We start from the raw sequence: 15,599 nt of genomic DNA, 5'->3' as shown, positions 1-15,599 counted from the left end.
AAAGAAAAATGTCTAAATTAAATAATAATATTCCAACAGACATGATATATGTTCAACATCACCCATAAATTAAACATGTGTTCATACATCAACAACATTGTGTAATAAAACATAAGTAATCTCAAATGGAACCAAAGCATAACTCACACTCATCTACTTAAAAACACCCTTTTAATTTCTCAAATTAACACATCTGAAAAGAGTGATTTCCGATGTATACCCATTTATACCAACAATAAATGCAAAAACATTTATTCTAGGAACCTAGGTGATAAAACAGGTCCAAAGCTATACAGCAAATAGAAATAAAGTTCAGAGGTCATGCCATAGTGACCTCAGTCTCTTTCAATCCTGTAAAATGTTTTATTGTACATTCAAAGAAAATGCAAGATATGCTTCTCAAGCAAATAAAGTTGTACAGTACATTGAAAAGGTGTCTTTCCTTTCTCAGTGGTTTGTGTGTGTTCATTACAGTAAAGGACGGCAGCACAGAAAAATGTGTCAAACACAAAAGAAATAGATTAAAATTTGTAACATTGCTTTGGTTCAAGTTAGCATCTTCCTCTTGATTAACTGGCTGATAGCAGCTAGTTGAAAGCTGGAAGATGCAAATACTTGTATGCATATCCTGGGCACGATTTTCATATTTATAATTATAATTCAAAATGGTAAAAGTAATAGAACTTACAATACCATATTTATCTAGCACCAGAGCATTCCTCAGCACAATATATTATATTATGTTCATATATTATAGAAATCTGATTAATATATGTTTAGTTTACTGTAGGCTATATATTTATATCTCATTGAAGGTGATGCTGTTTTCAGCTGCACGTACTGTACTAAAATGCCTCTCCCTTCTCCAAGGGTACTCTCTAATCTTCCCCCCAGAAAACAAGGGGGGAACCCTTGCACTACTCCCCAGCACATCTGTCAACAGTCCAGTCCTTGGCTCACTCATCCTCCTCTTCTCTCATGTCCACAGTGTTATCCATTTGGCTCTGAGTCTGCACCTCAGTCAAGGGAGCAGAGTCTTCTCCGTCCACTGCCTCTTCATCCTCCGAGTATTTCCTTTTCTTCTGCAGGTACATAATCATTTAAACAACATAAGTTCAATGCGACTATAGAAAGAGATAATTGGTACAGAAACAGAAATAGGCATATTTTCTGTATTTACGCATACTATGAACAACATACTGTATATACCTCCATTCAATCAGGCATCCCATTCTAAAGAGAGGCCCAATTTGGTGTGTGCCTAACATTTTAATCACAAACAAAGTCCCACCACCGTCACATCCCTCCTTGCAAAATGAACTGTCATCAGGCAGATAACAAGACAACTATGTAGCAGTGATCACACCACTTGTATTCAACAGATATCCTCAATAAATCCTTACACCTGTATATGAAACTTGTAACCACATTGGTACCTCTGGTAATTCTATGTCAACATCTTATCTTGTACACATTTCTGTAAATGAATTGTTTTGCATCTTCCTGTGTACATGTAACATGATGTAAAGAGGTCTTTGTCAGGTACTTCATGTGAGGGGGTGGGAATATTACATATATTAAGGAGGAAACGGGCAGATCCATATGGGGCTGTTGTCAATTATACAACTAAGAAATTAGCATAAGCAATAGAGACTCACATAATTTATATTTATTCAGGACTATAACAACACCATATGGAAACATTATTATGAAAGGTGAGTACATAATTCACTGTAACAACAGAGTGAGCCCATATTATACATGAATATAATTAATTATCCAAATTACATATCTTAACATGCATAATAATGTGAGTTTAGAAACCCTTGGTTATGGAGTAGAAGAGAGATTTCCCACACACAGAAACCCGTGGTTGCACTACCAGGAAGATTTCCACAAGGGCTTCAGCAGTAATTACCACTATGAAGAAAAAGAGAATATCTGCACACTGTTTTCCATGCTCCCACAGTGATTTAATGGTACGTATTGACTTAAGAGGTCTTTGTCAGGTACAAAAACCAGAACATGTGAGGGGGTGGGATATATATATATATATATATATATATATATATATATACACACACAAGGGAGTAAACAGGCAGATCCAAAAATGGACCGCTGTCAATTATACAATTAAGAAATTAGCAAGAAATTACAATAAGATCAGAAATGAGCAAGCAATTTCTTGCTCTATGCTAATTTCTTAACAACACTGGGTGAGCCCATATCGTATGTTTAAATGAATAGAATTAATAGACAAATTACATATCATCTTAAAATGCATTATGTGATAGTCTATTAATTTTATTTATGCACAGTATGGGCTCACTCTATGTCCTCACCTTTCATAATAATGTTTCCATATGGTATTTTTATAGTCCTGTTATAAGTTATGTGAATCTTAATTGCTTATGCTAATTTCTTAATTGTATAATTGACAGCAGTCCCATACGGGACCATATTTCCTCCTTAATGTATATAATATCCCCACCCCATCACATGTTCTGGTTATTGTACCTGACAAAGACCTCTGAGGTCGAAACGTTGTACCATTAAATCACTCTGGAGCATGGAAAACAGTGTGTGAAAACAGATATTCTCTTTTTCTCCATAGTGGTAATTACTGCTCATGCCCTTGTGGAAATCTTCCTGGTAGTGCAACCACGGGTTTCTGGAATTGGGGTCAATGATCACTTCTGAACATAATTTGAAATCGTGCATGTGCGGATAATAGAGGGAATATGGTTTATGTTTTCAAAAACAAGCTTTAAAAACACCCTTATCCTTTGTAACTGATATGTATTGTAGTTGAATTTCTAATAAATAATACAATAGAGTGGTTTTATGTAACTGTCTTGCTGGTTAAGCAATATGCAGTGTACCTTACCTGTTTTCGATAGACATAGCAGGCAGCTATTGCCACCATTGTTGACTCTCCAAGAAACCCAGCAAGGAGGGACCCCACACCCAGACTGGCTCCATGCACCCTGAACAACACACCTCACATGGTCAGCCAACCGATACACAGAGTAGGATGTGAGTGTATGTGTGTGTGTGTGTATCTATAAAATACCACCTGGATCACGTTAATGATGTCTCCTGATAAATGCCATGAGATAACCTCATCAACAATGCAAAGTCACAGATTGGTGTAGGAAAAGAGTGTACCTCATAGGCTTTATGAGAGCAGGAAAGCAGGTCTTTTCGACACCCCCCTTGCTTATCAAAGGTATGGTAAGAATGTGCGAGGTTCGGCACCATGGCTCTGATGTGTGACTAAAACGTGTACATTAGAAAGTGAATTCTGCAATTACTGCTAAACTCAATGGTCAAGAAACAGATTTCATTTATGTGAAGTGGATACTGTGGACACTAGTGAAAAATAAAAGATCCACTCCCTCACCCCATATAAGGGACTGTATACATCATAAATTTGTACTTTCACCATGTAGGGGAGTATGCGATAAAATGTGCAATTAACCAATGTAAGGAAGTATGCAATATAATCTGCATTTACCCCATTACACGCTATCAAGTATGGATTATTAAAGTTAATCTCATAAGGTAGTCCGCAAACATTGATTTATTTACCCCATTGTGAGGACATATGTTGAAGGTGGACTTACCCCATGTAAGGTAATACAATGAGGCTGGTGATGAGGACAATAATGCGTAGAACTGAGCTGGGCACGAGGACAAAGGTCTTCTTCAATGTCATCAGCCAGCCTGTCAGGTGAGCCCGGATGATCACTGGTGTCATTGTGATAGAAAAGAAAAAGCACTGGGTATGTACAGTAGTTTGACACTGCACAAGTACATCTGATTGACTCAATTCTGCTGTATCTTCATTTTGTGGGTATTGTGTGTACCGATATAGAATGCATGTTCAGTTTATTGGTATGTGATGTACTATAATGTCCTTGTAAGGGACCACTAAAGTTAAAGTCTCTGGAATGCTGTTTTGATTTTCAAAAATAGCCAACATATTATCAGCAGGTATGAGCTGATGTAATGCAATAGGCATCCTGCAGTTGAGGTGTAGCCTTGGCTACACATTTCAAAACATCACACCAGGAGAGGCCAGGTTATAGAAAAGAACAATAGTATGAATGGAAAGTGGACTGAGACTCCATTAGAACTGATGTGGACCAGAAAAAGATCAGAGCCCTCTTTCAACATAAGAGACATTGTGAACTTGGTTCCCTTTCTGTTGGTTCACTTTTTGGTTCACTTAAAGAGTACAGTTCTTTTAAAGATAACTATACGTGAAAACACTGTCTTACCTACAAGTCTTACCTGGCAGTGGAAAGAAGGAGAAGATCAGAAGCGGAGTTACACAGAGTTCAGCAAAAGCATGGTCCACACCAATGACGTCTACTAAGATACTCTCTGGGATGTGTGGGGACCAGAACACTAGGAAACAAAGCTGGACAACCAAAAATAAACACAGTTAAACTCTGTTTACCAGTTCAGCAAAGCTTGGATGTAGCAATGAACAACCAGAAAAATAATCACATTTTGGAATTAAGATTAGGGTTTGAGTATTTTCGAGTCGACTATATGGCTTCCCGGGTCAAAGTTTAATGATTTTCATGTCGCAACACCAGACAGAACATCGTCTTGATTATAAGTTAAATGTCATTGCGAACGTCTACAGTTTTGGCATTGAAATTGTCAACATGTTGGAGGATTGACCATAAACCCACTGCTGTATACAGGTCAACATAAACATCTAGGCTGCAAAATTTACTTCAGCTACAAAAGTTACATATGTCATTGCATGTACCGTTATAGAAAGTGCAAAGCAGATGAAGGTGAACTTCTTGATGTGGGACTTGGTGACTGTTGTACCACTGTTGGCAAGTTTGGTACTGGGGTTGTTCTGGATGGCCAGAGAACATTTGTTACAGGGGTAAACATGCACTCTGGGTTTATGAAAAGTGCTATAGAAATGAGATGCATTATTATCATCCTATGTCTAAGTGTGATTGTAGGTAGAGTGTAGAGTACTGAATGGAAATTCATAATTGTACTGTGAGATTTAGTGCTGGATGTAGTCTCAAATAGAATCCCCACCAATATAGAAAATATCAAAAGGAAAGAAATTGCTAAAAGAAAAGTAATACATTTCTTTTAATCTTCTATGGCCATTCAAACTGACATCGGTACCCATGTTAAATTACATTACGATTCTGCTGTGTTTTTTTGTCCGCTAGTCTGGGTTTTGATTGTGAATCCGGCCACCCGATGCAGCAACAATCCAATATATTTGAGGGTGTGTGTGTGTGTGGGGGGGGGATTCACAGTAGCACTCCTTTTGTAAGTAGTCAATGTTATGTCGAGTAGTCAATGCCTGTTTGAGTCTTGGTGTGTGTATGTGCAGAGCAATGGACCTGGTCTTACCTTGTCAAAGGCAGGGTACATGGCACGCAGCTCTGTTAGCCAGCCGTAAGGCATGTGACCCACCGGGTAGGTTGCAGTCAGAACTGCTACTGCCTGCCAAAAACAAGGACCCACATACTGAGGATTACTATCAACCATTTGACTACTTCTTGACAACTTATGACAGGGACCATACTATGCAGCCAAAAGTGAGGAGTTGTAGCTATATCAATGTTTAAAAGACTAGATTTAGATTAGAGCACTTTCAGTGCAAATGCACATACTGTACATACACACATTCTTTCTTTCTCTTTCTCTCTCTCTCTCTCTCTCTCTCTCACACACATACACACACAAATCTATTGTATTTAAATAATATATATATATAACATTTTTAAAAAAGCAACAAACTTTTTTCAGAGTCCTCTATTTCTGCACATTAAATTACAAAAAGAGAGTGATTAACTGATAGAGACAAATAAGATGAAGTGGTAAACGAGATTAACTCCTGTTAGTTATGGGTCACAAAGCTTTAAATGGAAATAACTATCATTCACAGACTTGTGACTGTGCACTCATGGGAACATGGCAGGCAGACTTTGTGATTGGCCTAGTTTTATCGGAAATACAACTAGTCTACTCTGTGTATGATGAACATATTTATTTACCCATACAATATGTTGACAGCTGTTGACATGGACTTTGCCTCTGGAATATAGGTAACATTTTCAATCACTCACAATATTGTCAGTTATGATATGAGTGATGAGAGGCAATTAAAATAGCATACCTTGCTAATTGCTGTTCAAATCAAATCAAGCTTTATATTTATAGCGAATTTCATACACAGAGGCAGTGGGCATAGGTCTCAACCCTACATATTCCAGAGGGAAGCAAAAAAACAGTTTCACCCGTGGAAGATACTACATATATAATGTAGTAATTAAAATCGAGCAAGCTCCTGGAAAATGTTTGTCTATTTGGCTAAGAACATTTACAGAGCAATAGACATGGGCTAAATACTTCATAGAGAGACATGACTATCAGTAGAGTATACAAATAGTTGTTTAGATGTTGCCTACCTGGTTACATGCTCTTACCCATCCTTGTAATACATTCAATGCTTAATATGCACTAGATTAATATTAGCTTTGTAGATAGATATGACTATATACTTCGATGTACCCTCAAACATTCTTTGTTTATTTAATTGATGAAAAGGTTATGGGTGGTTATGGAATACTGACTGACTAGCAGACGTGAGACTGACAATTTTTTAAAACCTTTATTTGGGTGCAAGGAAAATGTATAGAACAAGGCAGGGAATAGATATAGATATACAGTATATACAGAGAATTAAGGATAGAATTAAGTCAGATACATTATTCATGTTCATGAATAATTCATGAATTTAAAATGTCAGTACCTCTAGGGAGCGGGGGATGGAGTTGTATTTTCAGCTGTATTTTAAAAATGTCACTAAATTATCGCAATGTATCACTATATGTATTGTATCGTATCGCAATGTATCGTGATATGTATCGTATTGTGACCCATTTATCGTGATACAAATCATATCGTGAGGTCCTTGCCAATACCCAGCCCTTGTACATGTTAGTGTGTGTGTCTCTATGTGGCTCTGTCTCTATGCTGGCTGCACACATGCATGCTGTATCATTCATATCTGATTTAGCAAATGTTATTATAACATGTTGACTGTGTACACTGCGTAGGGGGGGGGGGGGTGGTCACTTGCCTCTGTTGCTGCAGAGCTGCTCTTCAGGTCACGGGACACAAAAAGGTTGACTATGGGCCTGCTGATCCTCTGCATGGCCAGGATCAGGGCCAGGGGCCACCAGAAACACAGCATCTTCTTGATGGTGGCGTCCCCCTGCGTGACAGAGTGGGTGTGTGGGAGACCATGGAAGGGTCGTGAGTGAGCATAATTTCTGTCTCTGGGTGGTAAAGCCAACCACGTTCTGGCATTTATTAACTGCATCACTGACTGATAATAAAAGACAGCTTTTTATCACTAGTGAGCACTATGGTCTTATCGTTTGTATATCCCTGGCCTAACTATCGAACAATTATATTGCCTTAAAATCAGCAGTAAATATCATCTGTGGGGTTGCTCACCCACTGTAATTGAATGCACAGGACAAATCATCACCTCGCCACAATGTGACCTTTTGATGACCTACCCCCACTTCAGGCCCACTGGACTCTGGGATGTTGGGATGTATGTTACGGTAGTAGCCCAGGCCTACGATGGTGACGCGCACCACGGCGCCCATGTAGAGGGAAAGGATGGGGATCAACAAAGGCTCCAGACACTCCAAATTACTGTGGAGCAAGATGGCTACGAACACAATCTAGAGGGAGGGAGAGTGAACAACAGTACTACAAACATATTATAATAAGAGTTCCAATTCATATGTCATTACATGGAAGTATAATTTCTACAATCTCCATTATGGAGTGAAAATCATAAACTGTGATGTCATGAAGTGCTGGAGTTGTTTACATTAATGAACAGGCAGAGACAACAGTACGGTCAATTTTGCTCTGATGGGTCCACAAGGATAAAATCTAAGCATGCTTTGTAATGTAGTACTAGATACTTACTTTGTCTCTTTTCCAATAGTTTGACTCATTCTTATTTTGCTCTCATTGCCCCACTGATGAGTTAATTCATTAATTAATTACCTGTGTAATGACATCAGATATGGAGGCACAGCCAACTAGAAGGCTGTATTTGTGCTTCAGAAGAATGCCGGCATGTGTCCAGGCCTGAAAGTTGTCATAATCACAGACTCAGACTTGTACCGATACTCACAGATGTATGAATTGATCAGTTAAGTCACAAGTTAGATACATAGTTTAATAAAATCAAAACGAACTGTTTTATCTTTTACTAGTCAGTACTTAATGTCAAATTCATCATGACAAGTATGAACTAGAGGCCAAATAAATACACATGTCAATTTATACATTTTGATTAAAAATATATATGGAAAAGCAGTCCTAATTCAAATGGGTATACAGTAAATGACTGATTTACAAAAAAGTTTGAGTTGCTGTAAATGTGTTTGCATCAAGGTTATAATAGTTTAGCTTTTTTCATTATTTTTTTTATATAGCCTAATTTTAACTTTTTGTTTTCAATTTCAGTTAAGTTTAAATTAGTTTTTAAAGCAGGTTTGCTAGTTGTGTTTAGTTTATTTATGATGTGTTAGCTATCCCTGTAGTCCATAATAGGATATTTAAGTGTATCATATACAATTCCCAGCACTCGGCCAGCGCTTTACTGCCAGAAAAAGAAGCCTAGTGGACATGGGCCCTTAGCCTCCACCCCGTTCAAAGACAGGTGGCTACTCTGAAGCAGGAAAGTGATACTAATATCATACAGATACGACAAAATTGTTAAAGCTGCAGTATGTAACTTCTGCACAAGCAAAAATGAAGAGAAAATTCAATCTGCCAGGTTAAATTTAGTCTGCTTTCACAGTTTGCGGGTGTGAGCACTACGAAGCCACAGAAGAATGGCTGTGTTGCTGATTGGATCTTAGCATGCGCACGCGCTTTGAACCAGTTGTGGCCATGCCGCCAAGCTTTTTTTAATGCTCTGGTGTCGACCTGACACAAAGATCTTAATTCTTATAATCGCTGTAGCACAGCGAAACAGCAGTCTAAAAGGCACAATTTTCACAGAGGGGCTCAATCACTTATCCCTCTCAATTTTTCAAAGCAAAACAGCAATATTTCAATATTTACAATCTCACGGAAATCTGCAACTGCAACTGAACACTGCAACTTTAATTTCAACAGGCACCTCGTAATTGAAAAGATGATGCATCAAACGGAGAACCACCTCTCCCTCAAAAGGCTAAAAAAGATTGCCCACCAGCTGCGGATATCTGGAAGCTGATAGCGGCCACTCACCATGGCGTCAAGCAGGGGGAACGCGGCCAGGTAGAAGAAAGCCTTCCTGGTCTTGTTTCCCACAGAGTCATCCACATGATGGAGCTTGTTGATGATGTAGTAGCCCAGCTCTGTGTAGGCTTATGGGAATGGAACACAATATAAGGTCAGAACATTTCAGACACCATCACCACACAACCTATTTATTGTTATTTGTGGAAGAAATCACTTGAGGAAAGATTTTGCCACAGTAGTGTAATCAGGCAGCCCAACAAGTAGGCATGCAATGTTTTGCATTCTAGGACCCATAACATGGATACAACTGTGCAACCCACACTACAACATATATAATGTAGTAATTATGCTATGCATATGTGCTCTGTAATATGTTTCATTCATCATATATAGCTAATACAGTAGTCACATTTTCCAGGAGATCGTCTCATTGAGAGAGGTCAGGGAACATTTCAATACAGCAGAAAGATGTTCAAAAGATGGAAAATCACCATATGATTTTTTTCGCCCTGAAATACATTATTGAATGAAACAGCGACCCCTCCACCATATTTTCCCAGATCTACAAATATCCATAAAGTTAAAGTTAGAAGAAGCTGTCTCCTAAGAATGGTTGCATTGTTTCCTAACCATGTGTCAGTTAAAAAAGTTAAAAATCAAGTTTATGAGTAATAAAACATCTGTTAGCCAGAGATCTAAAATTAAGCAGGGCTAGTTTTACAGTGTTAGTGTTAGAGACAGGCCCCAAGGCCGATTGTGGTTGACAGTAATAATTATCAAATTTGCAGTGTGAGTGGAATTCACTTTGTTGATTCTACTACTAGACAGGAATAACAGGAATGGAGAAGGTGACAGACACTAGTGTAGGCTTTCTTACTTCAGAAAGCAAGCCAGCATATTTCTCCTTGGATCCAGCTGATAATGACATTTCTGGGTACCATATCTACAGCTGTAGTCCTCAGGATCTCGGTTATCATTGCCGGTTTTGATATCAGCACTGGGGTGGTGGGTGGTGAAGGTCAGAGAGAAACACACTGCGCTTGGCACAGTGAATAGCAGTGGAGGATGAGGAGGATGGTCGGAGTCGGGTGGAGGTGTAGTGGCGAGTCCTGGGAAGGGGGTGTGGCCTCGTTACGGGGGCGGGGCCTGGGGGAATGAAGAGGGGGGTAACGTTGTGACGGTGGGGCTTGTGTCATGGCATGATATTCGGTGGGTGAGTTTAGTGCCAGTATTTACCAGTTGCTCCATTTTAAAAGTAAACTCAAAATGGGGGGAGGTAGGGAAGAGGGATAGGGGGGACGATCATCTGGAAAAGTGGAGGGGGGACGGTGGCCTCGATTCAGTGACATGGAGGGGGAGGATGCCTTGGGTCTAGGACAGAGTAGAGACGATAGCCTGGAGGAATGAGGTAGATCCAGGGCCGTCTAGGAGACATGCGAGGCCCTGTGCGAAATAGGCATTGCGAGGCCTGGATAGATCCCAGGGCTGTGTGCGGTCTGACCTGTGAGGGTTTGGTCTGCAGTGTGCCAGACTGGAGTGCATCAGGGTGGGGGGCAGATGGGTGGTGATGGGCAAAGAGAAAACTGTCTGTTAACAGTTTTACACCGGGCCTGTTTGGGTGGAGACCATCTGCTTTGAAAAGATGTTTGCACCCCCAGAACAGATTGAAGTTCCCAGTCAGTGATGTTCAGTTCTTTTATGCTGCTGGTTCTGGTTCTGGAAAGCCATGCATTCAGTCTAAGTAGCCAGCAGAACTTGTAGCCAGCAGAATTACTTTCCCTATCCACTGTTGGTACTGTAGGTGTCCAATGATGAGTAGTCTCGCATAGCCAGACCTATCTCCACACTTAGTTTACACAGCCTTTCTACAGCCAGCACTGGAGAAAGGTCTGGCTGGACTCATTATGATTTGGGGATAGGCAGGGAAAAAAACGCTTTATTTCTTTATAACAATCACACTTGTCATGGGTGGAGTGGTTGCTTGGTTGTTGTTGTTTCACATAGTCTGGATTGAATCTGATTGGGTCAGGAAAATCTTCTGCTGCCACTAATTGGGCAGTAATAAACTGATGACAAGGCTTATCCCCAAAACCTACATCTGGTGAGTCAGACTAACTGATGAATGATTCAATAGTGAGCAGTATATTTTAATCGTCTTATCGCGTATAGTCTCAGATAGCAGAGTCGCCCATGAAATACCTTCTCCTCAGTTCAAACAAAGAAATGAGAAAACAACAAAATAGATTGATGTGAGAGAAGAAAAAAAGATAAGCTCACCAATAAGAATGTGAAAGATGATGGCTATCGTCCCAGCTGCAACCATACATAGGACCGCTTTGGAGCGGTCGCGTTTGCTGTTGACAAATACCAGGCCCACGTTCTTAAAGTCGCTCATGGGACCTGTGAAGAACTTCATCAGGGAGTAGGCCAGCCCATAGCTGGCCAGCATTTCTACTGCATCGTCCTTGACCGCTGTGATACCCCTGTTCAGAGCCTGTACATAAGAAAGAGGAAGGAGTAGGGTGGGATGAGAAACTTAACAGGTTTTCTATTCTTATGCTTGCTTGCTGATGGCTTACCAATGCAGTTGATGCAGTTTACCTTTACCCACAGAAAACAAAAAACAATGCTGAACTGTGAATTTGACATAAATTTGACAGAAATATTTGACTTTTTCCGGGTGCAAAACATTACACACCATTCATCGACTGGTACTAAACTTTCATGACAGCAATGGATGCAAATAGCTGCATTTGTACATAGTATTACTCTGAATTATAAATGCAGTGCTATCAATTGTCAAAGTTAATATCAGCTCTCAGCCTAACACAGGTGTGCAAAGGAGCGTATTAAAGAGAGAGATCGGGTGTTATATCAGAGGTTGTGATGCATTGCTCCACATTGCTGCAGTTTTCATGGGTAGCAATCTAGCCAAGACAAAGAGAGTTTTGTTTTAAAGGTTCTAAACTTACCTGTCTCTACAATTCATGCTTTTCATAGCAGGTATCCCAGAACAAGACCCTTATCTTCAGACTAGAATTAATTACAAAGTGAGTAGGTTCTCCACCAGCTCCAGTTACCACAGGGGCTTAAAATGACCCAGGCATCTTATTAAATTTACCTCATCACTGGTGCTGTAGGTTTTCTTAATTTCACTCACAACAGCGACATTGAGTGTCATTATTATCATACAGGATGTCTAGTAGCACCCAAAGTAAAAATGCCCATACAACTGTTTTTAGCTTTTTTCTATCGCTGACTCTTGTCGCAAAATGTTCTTCTTGTTTTCAAGCCAAGTCTGCTAATCTAGCCACAATTCTGCTCACAATCAGTCAATAAGTGAAGTCATCTTTTTTCAGTGTGTATTTAAACTTGATAAGGCGACTGAGAACATGTCATTTTGTTACAAATAGAACTGTCACTCAATTCAGAACAAAATAAACCAAATTTTCCATAAGGTACACACGACCATAAAGTATTCAGTCTTCTGAAGTAAACCAGACTGGACTAAAACTAGAGTTGAGGTGCTATTGAATAGCTCCAATAGAGTCTCACAACTGAGACCCCCTCAATCCTACAGAGGCTTCCCTGTTCTGCTCACCTTTCTGTTGCTGCAACATAAATCATCCCCAAAACAAAATAGCCCCCCCACTACCGTGGACTATTGTGTAACCATAAATCTATTTCCACCGTGTCTCAACCAAGCATGAGTAGTTGGGCACTGGGCAGAAAGCTGAGCCCCCCGACCCCCACATACAAATTAAGTGTCTCTCTCTAAAGGATTATGTACATTTTCACACAAAAAAAACCTACGGTATATGATGTTCAAGGATATCTATTGTTGACTGAACATACTAAATTGGAAACTGCTAAACCTGCCGGTTGCAATATACAAACAGGTGATGCAATATACAAACAGATGACAGGACTGCTGTTGCAACTGTAGAAATTGCTGAAATTAAAGAGTGCTGCTGAAAGTTAAGAGAGAAAGATTAGATTCAATCTCAACAGTTTGTCTTTTTAGTGTGTTACAGCAAATGACCTCATACCTTTGCTCTCAATAGGCCTATATGAATCCACTGTTCCTCAACTCTTCTGAAAATTGTATTGTTTTTGTCTTTTTGTCTTTTAATGTTTGAAAGTCAAAGGATTTACACATGCAATAGCCTGTTATTCATTTCGCTAACTTACATTCAGGTGTATAGTGGAGAGTAAACCCAAGGAAACTCAGTTCACCCACCTCTTGAAAATAAGGCTGAGAGTTTACTCACCTATTTTCTGATGAACTGTGTTAATCAATGAGGGGAAATGTGGTGGGTACACTCTGCACTGGACAGAGTTTACCCAAACTCTGTATTTACCACTACACCCCTGCTTACATTTAACCTTTATTTCAAAGGGCAAGTCAATTAAGAACAGATTCTTATTTATAATGGCGGCCTGAGTAGTGACAGCAGCCACTTGAGGAGGGTGTTGGGAGGGGGGCTAGAGGATGAAAACAGGTAAAAGGGCAAAAATACCACATGCTTACATTGCAGGTTAATTAAAATGAAGTGGTTCTCTGATGAAAACATTCAGTTTACATAATAATAACAACTTGCATACATAGCCTACATGAGGTTTAATGGCAACGTCCCAAAACTGAGGAAACTGGAAATTCCTAACAAACTTGTTCTAATACAGTAAGACTCAAGATCTGTTTATTGCCAGTAGCCTGTGGCAATTATAGTGGTCTGTCATTAGGGTGTTGGCTATCAACTAATGAGTGTCGTAAGTTAAAAGGCAGTGTGACATGTGGCTGAAAACTGTCATCCTCTCAGTTTAGCATTATCAATTACTGAACGCGCGCTGACACAACTGCTACTGGCAAGCTGATTGACGCGCAGGTGGTGCGTTGTTTGTGGTAGTCTATACCCACCGTTACCCCAATAGGGTCTTGCTGAACAGCGTCATACTTTGAGCGCGCACGAGATGTTGTTAGGTCTTGGAGTAGAATTGATAGAACTCTAGAGTAGGTAATTATGAAAAGACGAGAAGTGACTTAAATATTGAAATCAAAACGGTGCGCAATATCTTGTTTCAAGGCGCGTCAGTGCACCCTATATTAATTTAGGCTATACAATTAATTTAGACAGCATATGCTATTGTTTATTCTTCTAGTCTAATGTGTATTCTTCTATTAGTCTAATAGAAAGGTAGATTTACTTGCCTGTTCTCCTAGGTCAATGGCTATATTGGTGATAGCAAGCGGGACGAGGAAACGGAGGAGAGGCCAATAGGGGGTTAGAGCTGGGAATTTCATCATATCGGTAGGATGGCAGCACTGCGAGCGTCTGGCGCTTATAGAACCGAGGAGAGGAAGATATAGGCTACGTGTCGCCCCCAGCTGTTCTCTGTGTCTTCTAACAGCAACCCAAAAAGATCGGGTCCATCCCTGCCCTCCTGCATAACAACAGCATCAAAAACAATGATCTAACGCAGGGCCAAAGAGGAGGGTCGCCAGAAATTTCTGCTGACGGTCTCTCCATTGTTCATGCATTGGGATAGGAAAAAATAGTAAATACATAAAATCAAATTGGGGAGCCAATGTCTGTATTCCACCCCGTGCGCGCGCATAGGCTACATTCATCCGATTAATTAGTAGGCCGCTTTCTCATATGCTCTGCGAACTATTCAACAGCAGATGACCCCGCGCTTATATTCATCTCATCCTTCCCTTGCGCCACAGCACGTGGGGGTTGCCACAGAAACAAACACTCCTCTTCTAGACGTCACGAGCCGCCCACCGAAAACGGTGTACCCCACCTCTGGACAGCAAAACAACAAACAAAACAACAAACACGTGTGTCACGTGGATATAGTTCCACAGTAAAATCAAGTTGGGCAAGTTAAGTTATGTTTAAGGTTCACACACAATTTCACACAATTTCAACCTGTGAGAGAAGGGGTTCTCAGTCAATTTAAGTCTTATGTAATCAACGTAAAACAACAATGTAGGGTATTAACCAATACACCAACGCACTTAATTTACACCCTAAGGCCTGTGAACTCTGGATTATTGTCATGTCAGTTCTGTATATTTTCTGTTCGCCTGTTATGTACTTAGTAGGCTATTTGTATTAGCAACTGTCTCTTTGTGTATTCCCTCCAGGGCACCTGCAGTTAACTTGAGTGAGGTTCCTCGGCCAGGCGTAGGTGTGTCTACCAGCTGTAACGCACAGGGCAACACAGTGCAGTTCAAGTAAGAATATCTCTGAGTCTGTCATAGCTGGTCCTTTGGT

The 15,599-nt window shown here is 40.1% G+C and overlaps 1 protein-coding gene across 1 annotated transcript; it reads right to left on the bottom strand.

The window, feature by feature from the left end:
- Positions 1-956: 956 nt before the first annotated feature.
- ankhb (ANKH inorganic pyrophosphate transport regulator b) lies at positions 957-14,623 on the bottom strand (the record flags this gene model as incomplete). Its single annotated transcript, XM_084447241.1, has 12 exons — positions 957-1,082; positions 2,888-2,987; positions 3,627-3,750; positions 4,297-4,426; positions 4,787-4,882; positions 5,404-5,492; positions 7,135-7,273; positions 7,584-7,754; positions 8,089-8,172; positions 9,325-9,443; positions 11,596-11,812; positions 14,528-14,623. 12 exons carry the CDS (start codon positions 14,621-14,623, stop codon positions 957-959), a joined length of 1,491 nt encoding a protein of 496 aa, XP_084303367.1.
- Between the last annotated feature and the right edge of the window lie 976 nt (positions 14,624-15,599).

This window comes from Borostomias antarcticus (genome assembly GCF_949987555.1).
Source record: "Borostomias antarcticus genome assembly, chromosome: 12".
NCBI lineage: Eukaryota > Metazoa > Chordata > Actinopteri > Stomiiformes > Stomiidae > Borostomias > Borostomias antarcticus.
The sequence above is the reverse complement of the archived record's forward strand: the minus strand, read 5'-3'. Positions and strand labels throughout refer to the sequence as shown.